The sequence below is a fragment of the Suricata suricatta genome, chromosome 13 (genome assembly GCF_006229205.1).
Source record: "Suricata suricatta isolate VVHF042 chromosome 13, meerkat_22Aug2017_6uvM2_HiC, whole genome shotgun sequence".
Taxonomy (NCBI): domain Eukaryota; kingdom Metazoa; phylum Chordata; class Mammalia; order Carnivora; family Herpestidae; genus Suricata; species Suricata suricatta.
The window spans coordinates 29968865-29984650 of record NC_043712.1 but is presented as its reverse complement, the minus strand read 5'-3'; the positions used below and the strand labels follow the sequence as shown (position 1 = coordinate 29984650).

Here is a 15786-nt window from a genome sequence, read left to right as displayed (position 1 = left end):
CCTATGTGGCTCAGTTGGTTAGCTCAAATCCAACTCTTGATTTCAGCTCGGGTCATGGATCTCACAGTTCATGAAACTGGTCTCTGCACTGGGAGTGAGTGTTGTAGACTCTGGATCTGGAGTTCTCTCTTGTCCAGCAAGAGAGCTGGATGTAGGATTAAGATTCAAGAGAGGCTAATGTCTGGGAGGGGACAAGAACCCTAAGTAAGGGTCTTTGCTCCATTTTTACTAGGATCAGAAGGCTTACAAGTGTGATGGACATGCATAAAGAGACAATGAAACCGTGAACATTAACTCGTGGGTGTGGGGAAGTGGGGGGGTTGATGCTATGCAGTGTTAGGCGTTTGGGTCAATACAAAACAAAATCCTGGATCTGGATTATTTACAGCAGACATGAGGCCCCACCTCTGTTTACCTAAACTGGCCTAGGGGACAAAAAAGACAAAGCATGCTACCTCAAGGTCAACAGGCAAAAGACACCTTTCTTTTGTTAATTAACTCTGCTATTGTCAACCTCACCCTGCTGCTGTCTAAAGTCCTGTTTTCCTGTTTACCTATTTTGGTCCTTCCTTCCTGTGAAAGCAACTTTCTGCTATTTTACTAAGTTGGGAGGGGAGCATTTCCACCCTGAATACCTAATCTTGTTTACCTCGTCTTGGATGTTTTTGTCTTGAGATTTCCTATTCCTATACCTTTGTCTTATACTGGGGGCCTTTGTCCCTGGTAGCTAATCTTGTTTACCCAAACTTGGGTGTGTTCATTCTATGGCTTTCTAATTCTTTATGCTTTGCTAACCCATCTGTGCAAGCTCAAGGAATTCCTAAGCTTATTCCTCACAAGTGAGGAGCCTGCTTGGGATTCTCTCTCTCTCCCTCTCTCTCCCTCTCTCTCCCCCTCCCTCCCTCCCTCTCTCTCCCTCCTTCTACCCCATTACATGCACCTGTCTCTCTCTCTCTCTCTCAAATAAGCATTAAAAAAGAAGATTGGGGGCACTTGAGTGGCTTAGTCAGTTAAGTGTCTGACTTTGGCTCAGGTCATGATCTCGTGGTTCATGAGCTCAAGCCCATGTCAGGCTCTGTGTTGACAGCATGGAGCCATGGAGCCTGCTTCAGATTTGGTGTCTCCCTCTCTCTCAGCCCCTATCTCTTCCTCCTTCTTTCCCTCTATCAAAAATAAATAAACATTAAAAAAATTAAAAGATTTGAGTCACATAAAAGTTAACCCTATTTTACTCCTTTGTACACATCATCTCATTTTAAACTAATTGTAGACATAATCTCAGTTTAATCTTACATAAACCTAATTTTTGTGGAGTTTCTAGAAAGTTCTACCTATTCAAGTGTTGTAAAACTCATGTCAGAGATGGTTTTGACATGACCTGGGTTATGAATTGTGCTGGTACAGCTTCTTGCTTCTGTGGCTCCACCTGACACCTGAGAAAAGCATACCACTCAGTGGCCCAGAATCTCAGTAAATATTTAGTCCTCTGTAACACACAAATGAAAGAAAGGCAAAAACCCAGTAATACTCTACAAGAAGTACTTCTCAGTGCCATTTTTGGTTCCTGGAAGAGAAATGTTTTCATAGTGGTTGAGGTCCCTCTACCTGCTATCTGGCGAATTGGGAGTCTGTTTTGGTTGGTGAGAACAGAAAGTATTCTTGGCCATGTGTGAGACCTGCTGATTATTTGCTTTAATCCCTCTGGATGGTTTCTTTTGGCCCTTGGATACTTTCTACTCATGCTCATCAGTACTCTGCTAACGACACAAAAGGGACCCTCTGTAGAGCACCCAGCGCGCTCTCTGCATTGTTCTCTTCTCTGTACTCTGTCTTGGGAACTTCCGTTGTGTAGGCTTTCTCCACATTCTCATCTCTATCTACTCCAGGAGGCCCCTGGCCATCTTCTGGATTCCCTTCCTCTACCATGGCTGAAGACTCTCCAGCCAATAAGCTGGGGAAGTCCAGGGACTCACCTCTTTTCCTTCATCTTTCAGAGATCACTGCCCTTTATTGCCTCATGTCCTATGCCTCAAATACCATTGTCTTATTTATTTTTGTTTGTATGTTTGATTTGTCAGGCATGACATCCAGTCTCAGTTACTTTCTCTTAGCTGGAAGCAAAATCCCTCCAGAGCTATTTTAAGGTTTTTTAAGCTTGTTTTCAACACTTCCTTTTTGAGATCCCAGGCCATATGGTAAAAAAACAAACAAAAAACTCCAAATTTCTCTCTGTTGGGTCCCCAGAAGGAGTGGGTTTGTCCCTTAGGGCAAAACTATGGCCTTTATCCCAGGTGAAACAAGTTTTTCAGCAGCTCAAAAAATTCTCATTTTCTAGGAGCTTTGCTTTCAGTTCTCCTAAATTAGTGGTTCTCCACTAGAAGTCATGTCTGCCACCGTCCCCGCCCCTCTTAAAGGGGACATCTGGCCAGGTCTGTAAACTTGTTTAGTTGTCAATGATTTGGGAAGGGAGTTGCTACGGTTGGCATCTCATGGCTAGAAGCCAGGAGTATAACTGAACATCTAACGATGCTCAGGGAAGCCCCTCACAAAAAAGAATTATCCAGCCCACCATATTAACAGTGATGGGGTTCAGAAACACTGTCCTACCTGTGGCCTCTGAGTCCTTGGGCACTGAGAAACTCAAAATCATGAGGACACAGCCAGGCTGGGCGTACTAGAATCTTGGTGACTGGCCTATTTGGTACTCCCTCAAAAAGATTCTGATGACTTCTATTTCTGGGAGCATGGAGTAAGACGTACTTTTCCTTGTGCCTTCCACTAAAAACAACTAAAAATCTTAAATGTCATATAAACATAAGGAAACAGAGAGGTAGAAGGAAAAGTAGACTCTCTAGGGGCCTGAGCATCCAAGAAACAACACAATAGTGAGTTCCCAGGATTTTCTTTCTACTGCCTCTCTCAGATTAGATGTTGGAGAATCTGGTCACCCAGGGAACACCAATACCAATAAAGCAGCCCTAAGAAAAGCTCTAGCCAAAGGGTCAGGAAAACAGCAGCCTAGGAAAACAGAAAACTTTTAGAAAAGGACCTCTTGACTCCAGTCAGACACCCCAGAAAAACCTACAGTCTGAACTGCTGAACTGTTGAAGGCCAAGTGGAGACCCTTGACTTCTAAGTTCTTGCCAAGCTATAATGAGGCTCCCCCAGACTCCTGCTGACGTTATGTCAGAGAAAGTCAAGGGGGAGAAGAACGTTATATCATAAAGGGCAGTAATGAGTAGTCCCACCATTTCCCAGGATCAGAGGGAAACGTGGGGAGCCTGGCTCTCACCCCTAACAAGTAGTACTGAGGAACTCCCCACTTTCTTTTCATTGGAGTTGACTCAGATGGGGGTTGGTGGAAAGTCAGGAGTTTTACCACTACTCAGCAATCATGAGGCCACCTTCCCATAGTGTCTGTGGAGGACACATGGGAAGCAGTTAAAAAAAAAAAAAAGAGGTACCTCTCCCCGTCCCAGCCAGAATGTCAGTGGAGACCATGAATTCCATTTTTGTCTAGCAAAGCCCCCCCCCCCCAACCAGGTATCACAGAAGGCCAAGTGAAGAACCTAGACTTCTACCTTCAAATGGCAGTAACACAGGGGCATTCCCCATACCTACTAGAGGAGTATCAGAGGAGGTATGATAAAATACAAGGATTAAACAAAATCTTGAGCCTTATAATGTAATAAACCCAAGGTTCCAGTCAAAAATCATTCTTCATCCCAAAAACAGGGATGATGTCAAACTAAATTAAGACCAACAAATACCAGTATTCAGATGACCTAGATGGTACAAGTATCTGACAAGAATTTTTAAGTGGTCCTCATAAAAATGCTTCAGTAAATAATTACAAACATGCTGAAGCAAATGAAAAATAATCTCAGCAAAGAAAGAGAAAGCATAAAGAAAAAGCAAATAGAAATTTTAGAATTAAAAAATACAACTGAAATTAAAAACCCAGTAGACGGATATAACTCAACACCATAATGAAGAGGAAAGACGAAAGAATCAGTGAACTTGAAGATAGACTAATAGAAGACACCTAATCTGAACAACAGAGAAAATAGACCGAGAGGAAAAATTAGTCTCAAGGACATGATGGCCTAAAGTGAAAGTGTAAGGTCACAAGTCTAAACCAAACCTACTCCATGACAGGCTTTAAGTTTCCCCTCTGACCTTAAAGGCCTAAGTTTTAGTTTCCCCAAAACTATCAGGCGGTTACATATTACCCAAGGCAAGAGCAACCACCTTCACAGCACCCAATCGGAAAAGGCCAGCAACCACCCTCCGCATTCCTAAGAGTGAGGCCTATAGATAGAAACTATAGATAGTTACCTTTTGTTTAATACTAGATTAACCGATTACTCACCCCACGTGGAAGTCCTGGGTCCACTCTGTAATTGGTTAATGTCAAAGATACTCTAAATACTGTGATTGGGTCCCGCCAAAAGTAACGAATGCTCTAAACACACTGTATGGTTAAAGTTGCTGCCAATGCCGTTATACGATAGTGATTGGATCGCTGTAGCTGTGTCACAATCTCCTGTCACTCCGCCCTCCCAAGCCCCATAAAACCCTGCTCAGCCCTTGTCCGGGCTCTCAGCACGGACCCACTGCGCTGGTGAGGTCGGTGAGCCCGAGCTCGAGCCCGTAATGAAGCCCTTTGTCTTTGCATGTGTGACTCGGTCTCCCTGGTGGTCTCTGGTTGTTGGGGGACACTATGTTCTGGGCATAATAAAAGGTCTAATATTCATGTCATTGGAGTCCCAGGAGATGAGAGAACATGTTGAAAAGTATTCCAGGAATAATGCTGAAAAAATAATTTCCAAAATTTGGGCAAAAAAACATAAACCCACAGATTCAAGTAGTGACAAATCTCTAAGCAGAAAAAAACCTAAAGGAATTTATGCCAAAAATTAATGGGCAAAAGACAAAATACATATCTGATAGAGACTTGTATTCAGAATATAAAAGAACACTTATACCTTGAAATCAATAAGATACACAACCCAATCAAAAAAACGGAAAGATTTGAATAGATATTTCACAAAAGAAGATATAACAGCTAATAAGCACATCAAAAGATCCTCAACATCATTTGTTATTATTACATGAAAATCACAATTAGCTATCATCTCAAACCACTAGAATGACTATAATTAAAAAAAAAAAAAGGAAATAGAAATGTTGGGATGTGGAGAAAGGGGAATTCGCTTACTTTGCTGGTGTCTGTGTAAAATGATACAACCACTTTGGAAAACACGTCCGAGGTTCTGTTAAACATCATGTAGCATATGAGCCAGCAATTATACCGTTAGGTATCTAACAATGAGAAATGAAAACATATATCTACACGAGACTTCTTGTACACAGATGTTCTCAGCCTCATTACCCACAATAGTAGATGCAATCTAAGATTGGATACAGCAAAAGTTAGAAACAACCTCTGTTTCCACGAATTGATTGAAGGTGCTATAGACATACGATGGAATACACTATTCAGCAATAAGAAGGAAAAAGGTTCGGATAGGTGCATTCTGACATGAATAAACCTCAAAAACATAATGCTAAATCAGAGGACCCAGGTCAAGAAACCGTGTATTGTATAATTCTGTTTATTTGAATCCAGAAAGGCTCTATAGAGACAGAAAGTAGATTTGTGGTGTCTTGGCTAGAGGAGTGGGAGGGTCGGCAGGGAAGATGATGGTGAGGAAGAGGATTCTTTTTGGAGTGAGGAAAAAGTGGTAATTTGTTTTGTGGTAACAGTTGCACAACATGGTAAATTTACTAAAATATCCTTGAATACTTGAGATGTGGGAATTATATATATGTAAAATATGCCTCAATGTAGTTAACAGTTTGTGTGTGTGTGTGTGTGTGTGTGTGTGTGTGTGTATAAAATCTCTGTACACATGTAAAAAACTAGGTTGTATTTTAGGCCAAAAGAATGAAGATAAAGTAGATATGATGCTCCAAAGCTTGTCTTATATTCTCCTTTTCATTGCTTTTTTTTTTTTTTATCAATCATCTGGAGAAACCATCTAAAATACTAGGTGTCTAATGCCTTTGCTTTTTCTGCTGCCCATGCTTGTTTTGGGGTGATTAAAAGTTCATTTTATTGTCAAATACATGGCACTGTACTAGTTGGTACAAGCAGAAAGGCTCTCCTAAATCATAGACAAATGGATTCTAAGATATTTGAATTAAGGGTAAAACATAAACAATGTGTGGTTGCCAGATTAGCTCAACATGTACCCTACACATGGATTCTTTTGTAGTTTTAACAAAAAACAGTATTTCTTCCTAAGTCCCAAAAAAGGCTGGTGAAATAGATTTATTATGGATATAATTTTATAAAACAGAAAAATTAAGTTGCCTAAAACCTAAGTAATTTAAGTACAGTGATTGATGTGGACTTAATACTACTCATACTGTTAAATTTAATCCGAGAAAGTTTTAAACAAGTGAGAAGTTGGTATTTCAAAAAGAGAATGAAATGTAGTGTAAAGTTTCTTTCTAGAAAAGATAAGGAAGACTTTACAAAATAGAATTAAGTTAAAAACCGTAATTCATGACCTTTAAGGAAAGTGCAATCCTGTGTCACTCTGCATGCAATAATCCATAACAACTACTAAGAAGGATAAAACAGAAATAGGACAGTCAAAAAACAATAACTATCAAGAGCAGGTACCTGAAACATATTACGTGTTGCTTTGGATAAAAAATAAAAGGTGTAGGAACACCTGGGTGGCTCAGTCAGTTAAGCAGCCGACTTCGGCTCAGGTCATGATCCCACAGCCAGTGGGTTCGAACCCCACGTTGGACTCTGTGCTGACAGCTCAGAGCCTGGAACCTGCTTCAGATTCTGTGTCTCTCTCTCTCTCTCTCTCTCTCTCTCTCTCTCTCTCTGCCCTTTCCCTACTCTCACTCTGTCTCTCGCTCTTAAAATTAAACATTAAAACTTTAAAAAGAAAAAGAAGAAAATAAAAGGTGTGGTGGAAAATTCTTTTCATCTGGCCTTGGAAATTTTATAAAAGTCTGAAACCTCTGTGTGGTTGTTTGGTTAATTTTGATTCTTCTTAAATCTAATACAGTCAATTTTGGTTCAAAGTCAGATATTCTAACAAATACTTAAAATAATCTGCAGTTGCCTAGATACTCCATTTTTGTAAATTGAGAGATTTTATTATGGTGTTTTTGTGCTGGGGACACACACACACACACACACACACACACACACACACACACACATATGGGGCTGAGGGAACTCAGTGAGAGGGATCAGTGATATAGTAATCCAAAATAATTAATAATCAAGGGAACAAAGGCAAAGAGTGGTCAGGGTAGGAAGTTAGAGATTAGTGCCTCAGTACTAAATGTCAGCTCCAAAGGCAAAGGCAAGGACAGAAACAAAACTTGCAAATTGGGAGAATCAGGCCCAGAGAGAGGAGATCCCGGGCAGTACGGACAACAACAAACGTTTTGTAGCAGAAACTGCCTTTCATGGCATGAGGGCAATCTACTCAGGTAAAGCACTGTGCAGGTCTATGCAATTAGAACTCGATTCACTGTCGCTTTGTGCAGAGGGGCTCACTACCTATCATTTAGACTCTAAGACTGTTCGTGGCTAGTATATACATTTCTTTTCCCTGAAATGATGATTAGTCTGACTTGCTTGTGTTATGGATCCCTATTTGCATTGTTCGTACACAGCTTGTTTATCCGGAGGGTAGCTGATATTTTCAGGTAAATCCCCAGGGGACTGCTAAACATGTGGTTCTTACGCGGTGCTACCTGTTTCTATTTCAGCCTGGACAGTTTTAGACGGGGCATCCCTGCTTCGTGGCGTAAGAGATGGCTGTAGGAAACAACACTCAGCGAAGTTATTCCATCATCCCGTGTTTTATATTTGTTGAGGTAGGTGTATTTTTTGTCTTTGTGGACAAATCGGAATAATAATAGTTTTTATGCTGAGAACTTTGATTATTTTCTAAAATTATTTAGTCTGCTATAAATTTTGGTAGCACAAATAGCAGTAAAGAATAAATCATGCAGAGCATCCCTTGAATTTGAAGCCATACGATGAGAAGATTCATCTATGGAATACAAAATAATTTATTGTATTCCTCACCTTATTAATTTATTGTATTCCTTTTATTTTCAGTGGTGATTTGAATGTATCAATTATGAATGCAGCATTTTAAGTAGATAGTTTTCTTAAAAATAAGTATCGTGTGTAAGTGAAGAGATTCTGCTCTTGAAACCAATATTATACTATATGGTAACTAAAACTTCAATTAAAAAAATAAATATTATATTTCAGGAGTCAACAAACCAAGTTGTTTACAGATGTTAGTTGACAGACTTTTGCCTTACAGTCCAAATAAAGAAAAAAAAACCTTAGAATTGACTGTTTCCGCTGGCTTTTTTTTTTTTTTTAAATGGGGTATTGAGAGCTTGTGTAATGGGCAGTTTCTTTTGGTCATGAATGATTTTGTTGAGTTGCTCTAAACTTGTACCAACAAAAGCTTCTCCAGCATCTTCTTGGTTAAACTCCTTACACTCCTTCCCCACTGTACCGCACTCTCTATAATGTTTGCTATAGAGGAGGCGAAGACCTGGAAATTTTAGGAAATTTGTAATCATATGATGCAAAAAGGAAAAAGCTAGCTACTCCAGGCTATCTCAAAGTAAGATGTAGATTTTCCAAAGATGTTATTTCTGCCTTCTCAAAGACATAGGGCATGTACTGGGTTGTTTATTATCCTAAAGGACCTCGAGGGAGTCATGCTAAGCAAAATAAGTCAGGCAGAGAAGGACAGATACCATATGTTTGCACTCATAGGTCCAACAGGAGAAACCTAATGGGACCAGCGGAAAGGGGGGAAAAGAGTTAGGGAGAGGGAGTGAGGCAAATCATGAGAGATTCTTGAATACTGAAAACAAACTAAGGGCTGAAGAGGGAGGGGGGATGAGGACGGCCGGGGGCGGGGGGGGGGGGCTGATGGTCATGGAGGAGGGCACTTGTGGGGAAGAGCACTGGGCGTTATATGGAAACCCACTTGGCAATAAACTATTTAAAAAAAAATAAATAAAAATTTAAAAATAAATAAAATAGAAAAAATGATTGCATTTAAAATTTTAATATGTAAACAGCTGAAAAGTAAGGGTCCTGAAATTCCTTTCTGGGTAATAGTCTTTACATCCCAAGGCCTAGCTGTAGCATAGTCTTTTATTATGGGACCATTTTGGCTGAGTGTGGGAGGAACATGCGTGTGGACCCATTTAACTACCCATGTGAAAACAGACAACACTTGAGTTAATCCCTACTTATATTGGCAAAAATGTACTTTCAGTACATATACTGTTTAAACGTCTTCTGTGCATCAGTGCAACAAGTATTTTTATCTTATAACTCTTGAAATAATTTTAGCTGTCTATATAGTCCGTTGAATAATTTTGAACATTCTGATTTGGGGCCAAATAAACATGTGTTTGGCTGATCCTTGAGTTTCACGTTACAGACATTCGTTGGTAGTTTAGATGAACAAATATTATTTGATTTATTTTCTGGTGAGATTTGTGAACCTGTTTGTATTGCAGAATTAGGGGGAAATAGAACGTTAAGTTGGGACAGAGGTGTTGCTATAAGGAGACCTACAGACTCACACTATGCTCAGTCTCTGAAAGGCTAAACTAAGAACTTCTCTCTCAACATAAACATGTATTCTTAATACTCTTCCTTTAACTTTCTGTAGAAGGCTGAGAATAACTCACTCAGACAACACCCATACCTTATGCATATTGCGGTTCTAAGTCACTATTGTTCATATTGAAGTTGCAATGAAAAAAGAGTCCTTTCTCATGCTGCTCATGTGGAAAAGGTTGAAGCCTATAGCTCTATGTCTGTCTTTCAATGTTAAAATCCTTTCTCCTTTCTTGTAAGAAAAAAAAATTGTAAAGTAAGCTGAGGTAAATCATCCGATATTATCTTTATCTTCCTGGTAGCAATTTTACTTTAAATTTTCTTAAAAATCAAACAGGATCTCAACCTCAAAGAAAGAGGTTTGATTTATTGCTGGAAGGTACATCTCTGAAGATTTTTGGCCCTCTGATGTATGAACAATGAGGTAACTAGTAGAGCAAGCAAGAAGAGATATAAATCAGTCTTTCTCTGCCTTACCCTGGCACAAACATAAGTCTAAAAATCTGAGAAAGGAAAGACAGTGTATTCTTTTTCTCATTGTATTGTTTTTATTTTGCATGGAAGCTTAAGGTGTACAATTTAGTGATTCAACACCTACACACAACACCCACTGCTCATCACAAGTGCACTCGCTGATAGCACACTATGTTAACTATCTGGAATTTAAGTAAAAACTTAAAAAAAAAAGTCTATCAGGGCACCTGGGTGGTTCAGTTGGTTAAGCAGCCGGCTTTGGCCCAGGTCATGAACTCACAGTTTGTGGGTTTGAGCCCCATATCGGGCTCTGTGCTGACAGCTAGCTCAGAGCCTGGAGCCTGCTTCAGATTCTGTGTCTCCCTCTCTCTCTGACCCTCCCCTGCTCACACTGTCTCTCTCTGTCTCTCAAAAATAAATAAAAAACATTTAAAAAATTAAATTAAATTAAATTAAAAATTTAAAAAAGTCTATCAGTGACTTCTCTGAGAAATAGGCAGGATAAAGAAAGAGGAAATGAAGTAAAATAAAATAGAATTTGAGAGGGAAAGGTATATCAACGTGGCTGTCCTGATTCTCCTGTATTTTATCTGTCAAGTACCTATTATCATATGGACCCCAATGTTCACTGCAGCATTATTTATCGTAGTCATGATACGGTAACAACCTAACTGTCCATCCATGGATGAATGGATAAAGAAATTGTAGAATGGACTCACAATGGAATATTATTTGGCCATAAAAAGGAATGAAATATTGCAAAATACAACAATATGGATGAACCTTGAGGGCATAATGCTAAGTGAAATAAGTCAGTGAGAGGAGACAAATACTGTATGATCTCCCTTATATGTGAAATTAAAGGAAAAACCAAGTTCATAGATGCAAAAAACAGATTAGTAGTTGTTGATGGGGGGGGGAGGGAACAGAGAAATAGGTGAATGGGGTCAAAAGTTAAATTTTTTTAATGAAGAAAAAATTTTTTAAAATATTTCTTCTGAGATTGGGCAAGGAAACCTTGAGTAAGACCTGGTGGGGGTGGGGTATAAAATGAAAAAACACTTATTGTTTACCTACATTATGCCAGGGCTATCAGAAAACATGGTCAAACATAACTTGGTTAAAATGTCAATTTGATCAGTGAATATCTTTTCACTATTCTTAATTATGAGAGAATTCAAACAGAGAAAATATAATAGACACATCAAAACCAAATCTTTCCATATGTGCTTCAAATATTTTCTCAAGGAAAAAATACATTTTTGGAAGGAAAATAAAATATTACAAATATGGCAGAAGTCCTACTGTTCTGGACCTGGAAGTAACTGTATCTGTGAAGTTGGAGGCTTTATTCCCTTGTATGATTCTCATTCATATTTTCATATTTTTCCTAGATGTCTACATATTCATAAGTAATATCTTAGGGAGATTTTACATGCATGATACCATATTGAACTTTCCTTTTGCAACTTGCCTCTTCATTCAACATTATGTTTCTGAAATTTATCCAGATTGGCAATCCATTTCTTTTAAATTGTGGCATTTTATCTCATGGCGTGAATACACCCACTGAGGGACAGTTTGGTTGATTCTTTTTTGTTTTCTTAACACTTATTTTACTCTTACAGCTTTCTTCTGCAGAAAACGTTCTTATTTCTGTCTCCATGCCCATGTGTCCGAGAGCGTCCCTTGGATTCACTCCTAGCAGTGGAATTGCCAGGGCATGATTACATTTCCCCGTGGTTTGCTTCAGTATAAGACCAATATTGAAATTTTTATCCCTTTCCTTGAGGAAACTTTGTTAAACTCTAGAGCGTGTCTGTATATGTCTTAGATTTTTTTTCCAGACAGTTATATCATCTGCAATTAGTAGCAGATTTGTTTCTTCTTTTCTATTTTTACAACTTTTTCTTATCTTTTTGCTTTGCTTAAGACCTCCAGTGCAGTGTTGGATGGAGGCAGGGGTAGAAGACATCCCTGCCTCCTTGCTGACTTTAAAGGGAATATTTCAGGTGTTCTAGCATGAAGTTATAAATGTGGACTTTTGTTTCTTATTCTTTTTTTCCCCATTTTCTGCCTTCTAGATTAGATTGCTTCATTTAATCTTCCTTTCTATTATAAATTATAGATTCTCTTTCTATCCTTTTAAACCTTACTTTTCAATTTTAAATATTTAAACTTAACAAACAATAAGCTTAACCAGTAGCTCTTTGCTTCTTGCAAACAATGATGTTCTTAAGTCACTTTAAGATCTTGGGTGTCATTCTTGATTTTTGTATCTGCTTTAAATTTTTTTATGAATTTTTCAGTCCTGGCTTCTTGGAACTTACCTGCATATACATTGTCTTTGCTCATTCTTCCTGCCTCTATTCCTATCCTTTTGTCAGGGTTTAATTTCCTCATGAAACTGAGTGTTTACTAGTACTTTCAGCATGGACCTGGTGAGTTGTAAACATTTATAATATTTATCTGACGTTGTCTTCATGTTACAATGAATCTGGAAGGGCGATCTAGCTTCATACTGAATTCTGGAATGAATAGTTTCTTCCACCTTCTGAACTTCCAGAGAGTGAAACCATTTCCCTCTTTGCCACCTTCCAGCCCACCTTTATTGTTGCTGTGAAGACTCTTCTCTTATTACTGTTCTTTTTTTTTTTTTTTAAGTTTTCAGTGTTTATATTTGAAAGAGAGAGAGCACGAGGGTGAGGAGCAGAGAGAGAGAGAGACATACACACACAGAATCCAAAGCAGGCTACAGGCTCTGAGCTGTTAGCACAGAGCTGGACGTGGGGCTCGAACCCACAAACCGTGAGATCATGACCTGAGTCGAAGTCAGACACAACAGACTGAGCCACCCAGGTGTCCCACTTATTACTGTTCTTGATAGGCAATCCACATTTTCTCTCTAGAGGCTTTGCCATTTTTCTCTTTTCTTTGGTGGTCTGTAATTTCATATAATAATGTTTAGATGTGAGTTTTATACTGGCTAGAACTTATTTTATATCTTGAGTGTGAAAAGTCACGTTTGTACCAAGTCTGTAAAAGTCTCAGGCATCACATCTTCAAATACTCTCTCTATTCTTTCTCCATTTGATATCTTATCTTCTCAGTCTTTCTGTATTCCATGTCTCTTAACCCATCTTGTTTTTTAATTTCTGGAAGTTCTATGCGCAAAAATCTTTTTGTACAGCATCCTCATGCTTAGAGTTTTTATTTCTTTTATATTCCTTCAGCTTATTCCATTTTCTGAAATTATTGGTATTGTAACTCTCCTACATGTTGTATCTGCCATCTCTAGTTCATGGTGGACTGTTTCCTTATTTGTTTTTGTAAATTTTAGCTCACTTTTTAGCAGAGCTTGCTTCTTCTGTAGGATTTGTGTGGGCCTTAGAATTAAGATTCTTTGGAGGGATTTTGCATGCATGTTTCTCTTGGGCTTAGGCTTCTATATTCAGAACCCAGACGTAACAATCCCAAAGTATAACTAGATCAAAGTTCACCTTCCTTGTAGTTTTCCTATGACAGTAGGTGGATGTATATAAAACATTTTTTTTCTGAGGGAAAAGCAAGGTTCAGGAATGCTAGCTTTTACACAGAAGTCTCCATTCACACTTAGGTTCTCATACCTGGTCTTCATGGACATTAAATCCTAAATCTTGTTACGGAGTTAGACTTGGCACCCCTTTCTCTACTCCCATCGGGGTCCACTGCATCATCAGTTTATTGGGTTCCCACTCTTATTTTCAGTACCCTTTTTGGTTCAGCTTATTTATGAGGGATAAACATAAAAATAAAAAAGACAAGCCATTGTTTGTAGAGGTTTGCCATGGAATGTTTTCAGGCCATCTTTGTTCTGTGAATATATTCATTTATCAAACACTTACCGATTCAGTACCTATTTTCTTTCAAAGTCATTATGCGCTTTGCCCTTTTTGCATACTTTACTTGCTAACCAGGCTTCTGTAACTTGAATCTCATCAAGCTTTTCTCAGAGCCAGGATTATTGGGCCATGCTTGAAATGTGTGGGAAGGATGGAGGGTAGAAATGAGAGCCAAACAGTGCCCACAGTGGAGCACTGGTGTGCATTTTCTTGGTGATACTTTAATTATGTGAGCATAGCATTTTGACTGGGGGATGTTTTATTTGTAGCAGTTGGTAAGGTGAGTAGATACAAGCCAGCATCTAAAAATTCAAAAGTGAGGACAAAGCAGAGGCCTGCCTGGGACCCACCCAGTGGTAGAGAAGCTGTCTGGCAAAGGGGCACATGGCACAGAAGGTCTCATAGTGGTAACAGGTCAGGGGAGCGCTGTTCCGAGTAATCCTTGGATGCTACCAAAATGAGAAATTAAGAAGTCACTGGAGAGAGAACAAAGTTTGTAGATGAAGATGGTACATATGGAAGGTAGTGGGCTGAAAGGGAGAGTATCAACAGTGGAAGGGCAGCAGAGAGGATTGAGAAGTATTATCTGTAACGGACAACACAGGTGCTTGCAGAAATCAGGCCCTGGAATGTTAGGTATTCAGAAAAACCTTTTTGGGACATCTCCCCCTATCAGCTAATCCTGAAAGTGCACTTGCCATGCTGGCCAGAGCCTCTTCAATGGAAAGCCTTTGACAAGCGAATAGTGATTTTTTTTTGTTATTTATTTTGAGAGAGACAGAGTGCAAGTAGGGGAGGTGCAGAGAGAGAGGGAAACACAGACTCCAAAACAGGTTCCAGGCTCTGAGCAGTCAGCACAGATCCCAATGGTGGGCTTGAACTCACGACTGTGAGACCATCACCTGAGCTGAAGTCAGACGCACAACCAACTGAGCCACCCAGGTGCCCCAAGTGACTAGTGATTTTTAAGGGCTAGAATATAAACTTTTCTTTGCTAATAAGAGTGAAATCCAGAATCACTAAAATTTCAAGATGGTCCATGACATTTCTAACCAATGGCTTTCAGCTCTTCCTGGATCTGGTTCTACTTGAGCAAGTGAAAAACAGCAAACGCTGAACTAGACAAGAGCTGAAGAAAGAGGCACTTTTAAGTGAACATGAGGACATCTACTTTGTCATCCTCATTTTTACTCCTTGAAATCAATTATATTAGCTTTGGTGAAGATAAAGGTTCTTACAATAACCTAGCTAAAAAGTGAAAAGAGTGATCAAAATAATCAGATATCCTCTCTGTGTTTTCCATCCTCGGTCCTTTTCTCTCTTTCTCACCTTCCTCCTTCCCTACCTCGTCCTCTCCCTTTGCATCTCCATATACTTCTGATCCCCTCTCCTGTCTTTCTGCTTTCCTTCTCTCCTTCACTCTGCCCTTTCCGCAACACCTCTCACACTTGAGGATCAACAAGAGGAGGGTTTCCCTTGTTAGACCTTTCTTCCCAATGTGAGTCACCGAGAATAGAATCCACAAGAAACTGGAGTTGGTTGATAGGGTTTTATTTTAGTTCGGCCGAACGGCCCCTCAAGAGCACATGTAAGTTCTCGGACGAGAGCTCCGCTGAGCAGGAGCTCAGGGTTTTTAAGGGTTTTGGCAAAACAAAGTAAGTCATCATTACAATTACAGCATTTCGTGGTAACCAATTACATTGTAACACACATACGTTCGTT

At 39.4% G+C, this 15786-nt stretch overlaps 1 protein-coding gene across 2 annotated transcripts in view; it reads left to right on the top strand.

Moving 5' to 3' along the window:
- Positions 1–15786, top strand: part of PLPPR1 (phospholipid phosphatase related 1) — a 264655-nt gene that overhangs the window by 129072 nt on the left and 119797 nt on the right. For both annotated transcript variants that reach the window (XM_029920054.1, XM_029920053.1), the window contains exon 2: positions 7813–7920. In XM_029920054.1, the coding sequence (XP_029775914.1) occupies positions 7858–7920 (63 nt within the window). In that variant the 5' untranslated portion in view covers positions 7813–7857. The remainder of the gene's footprint in view (positions 1–7812; positions 7921–15786) is intronic.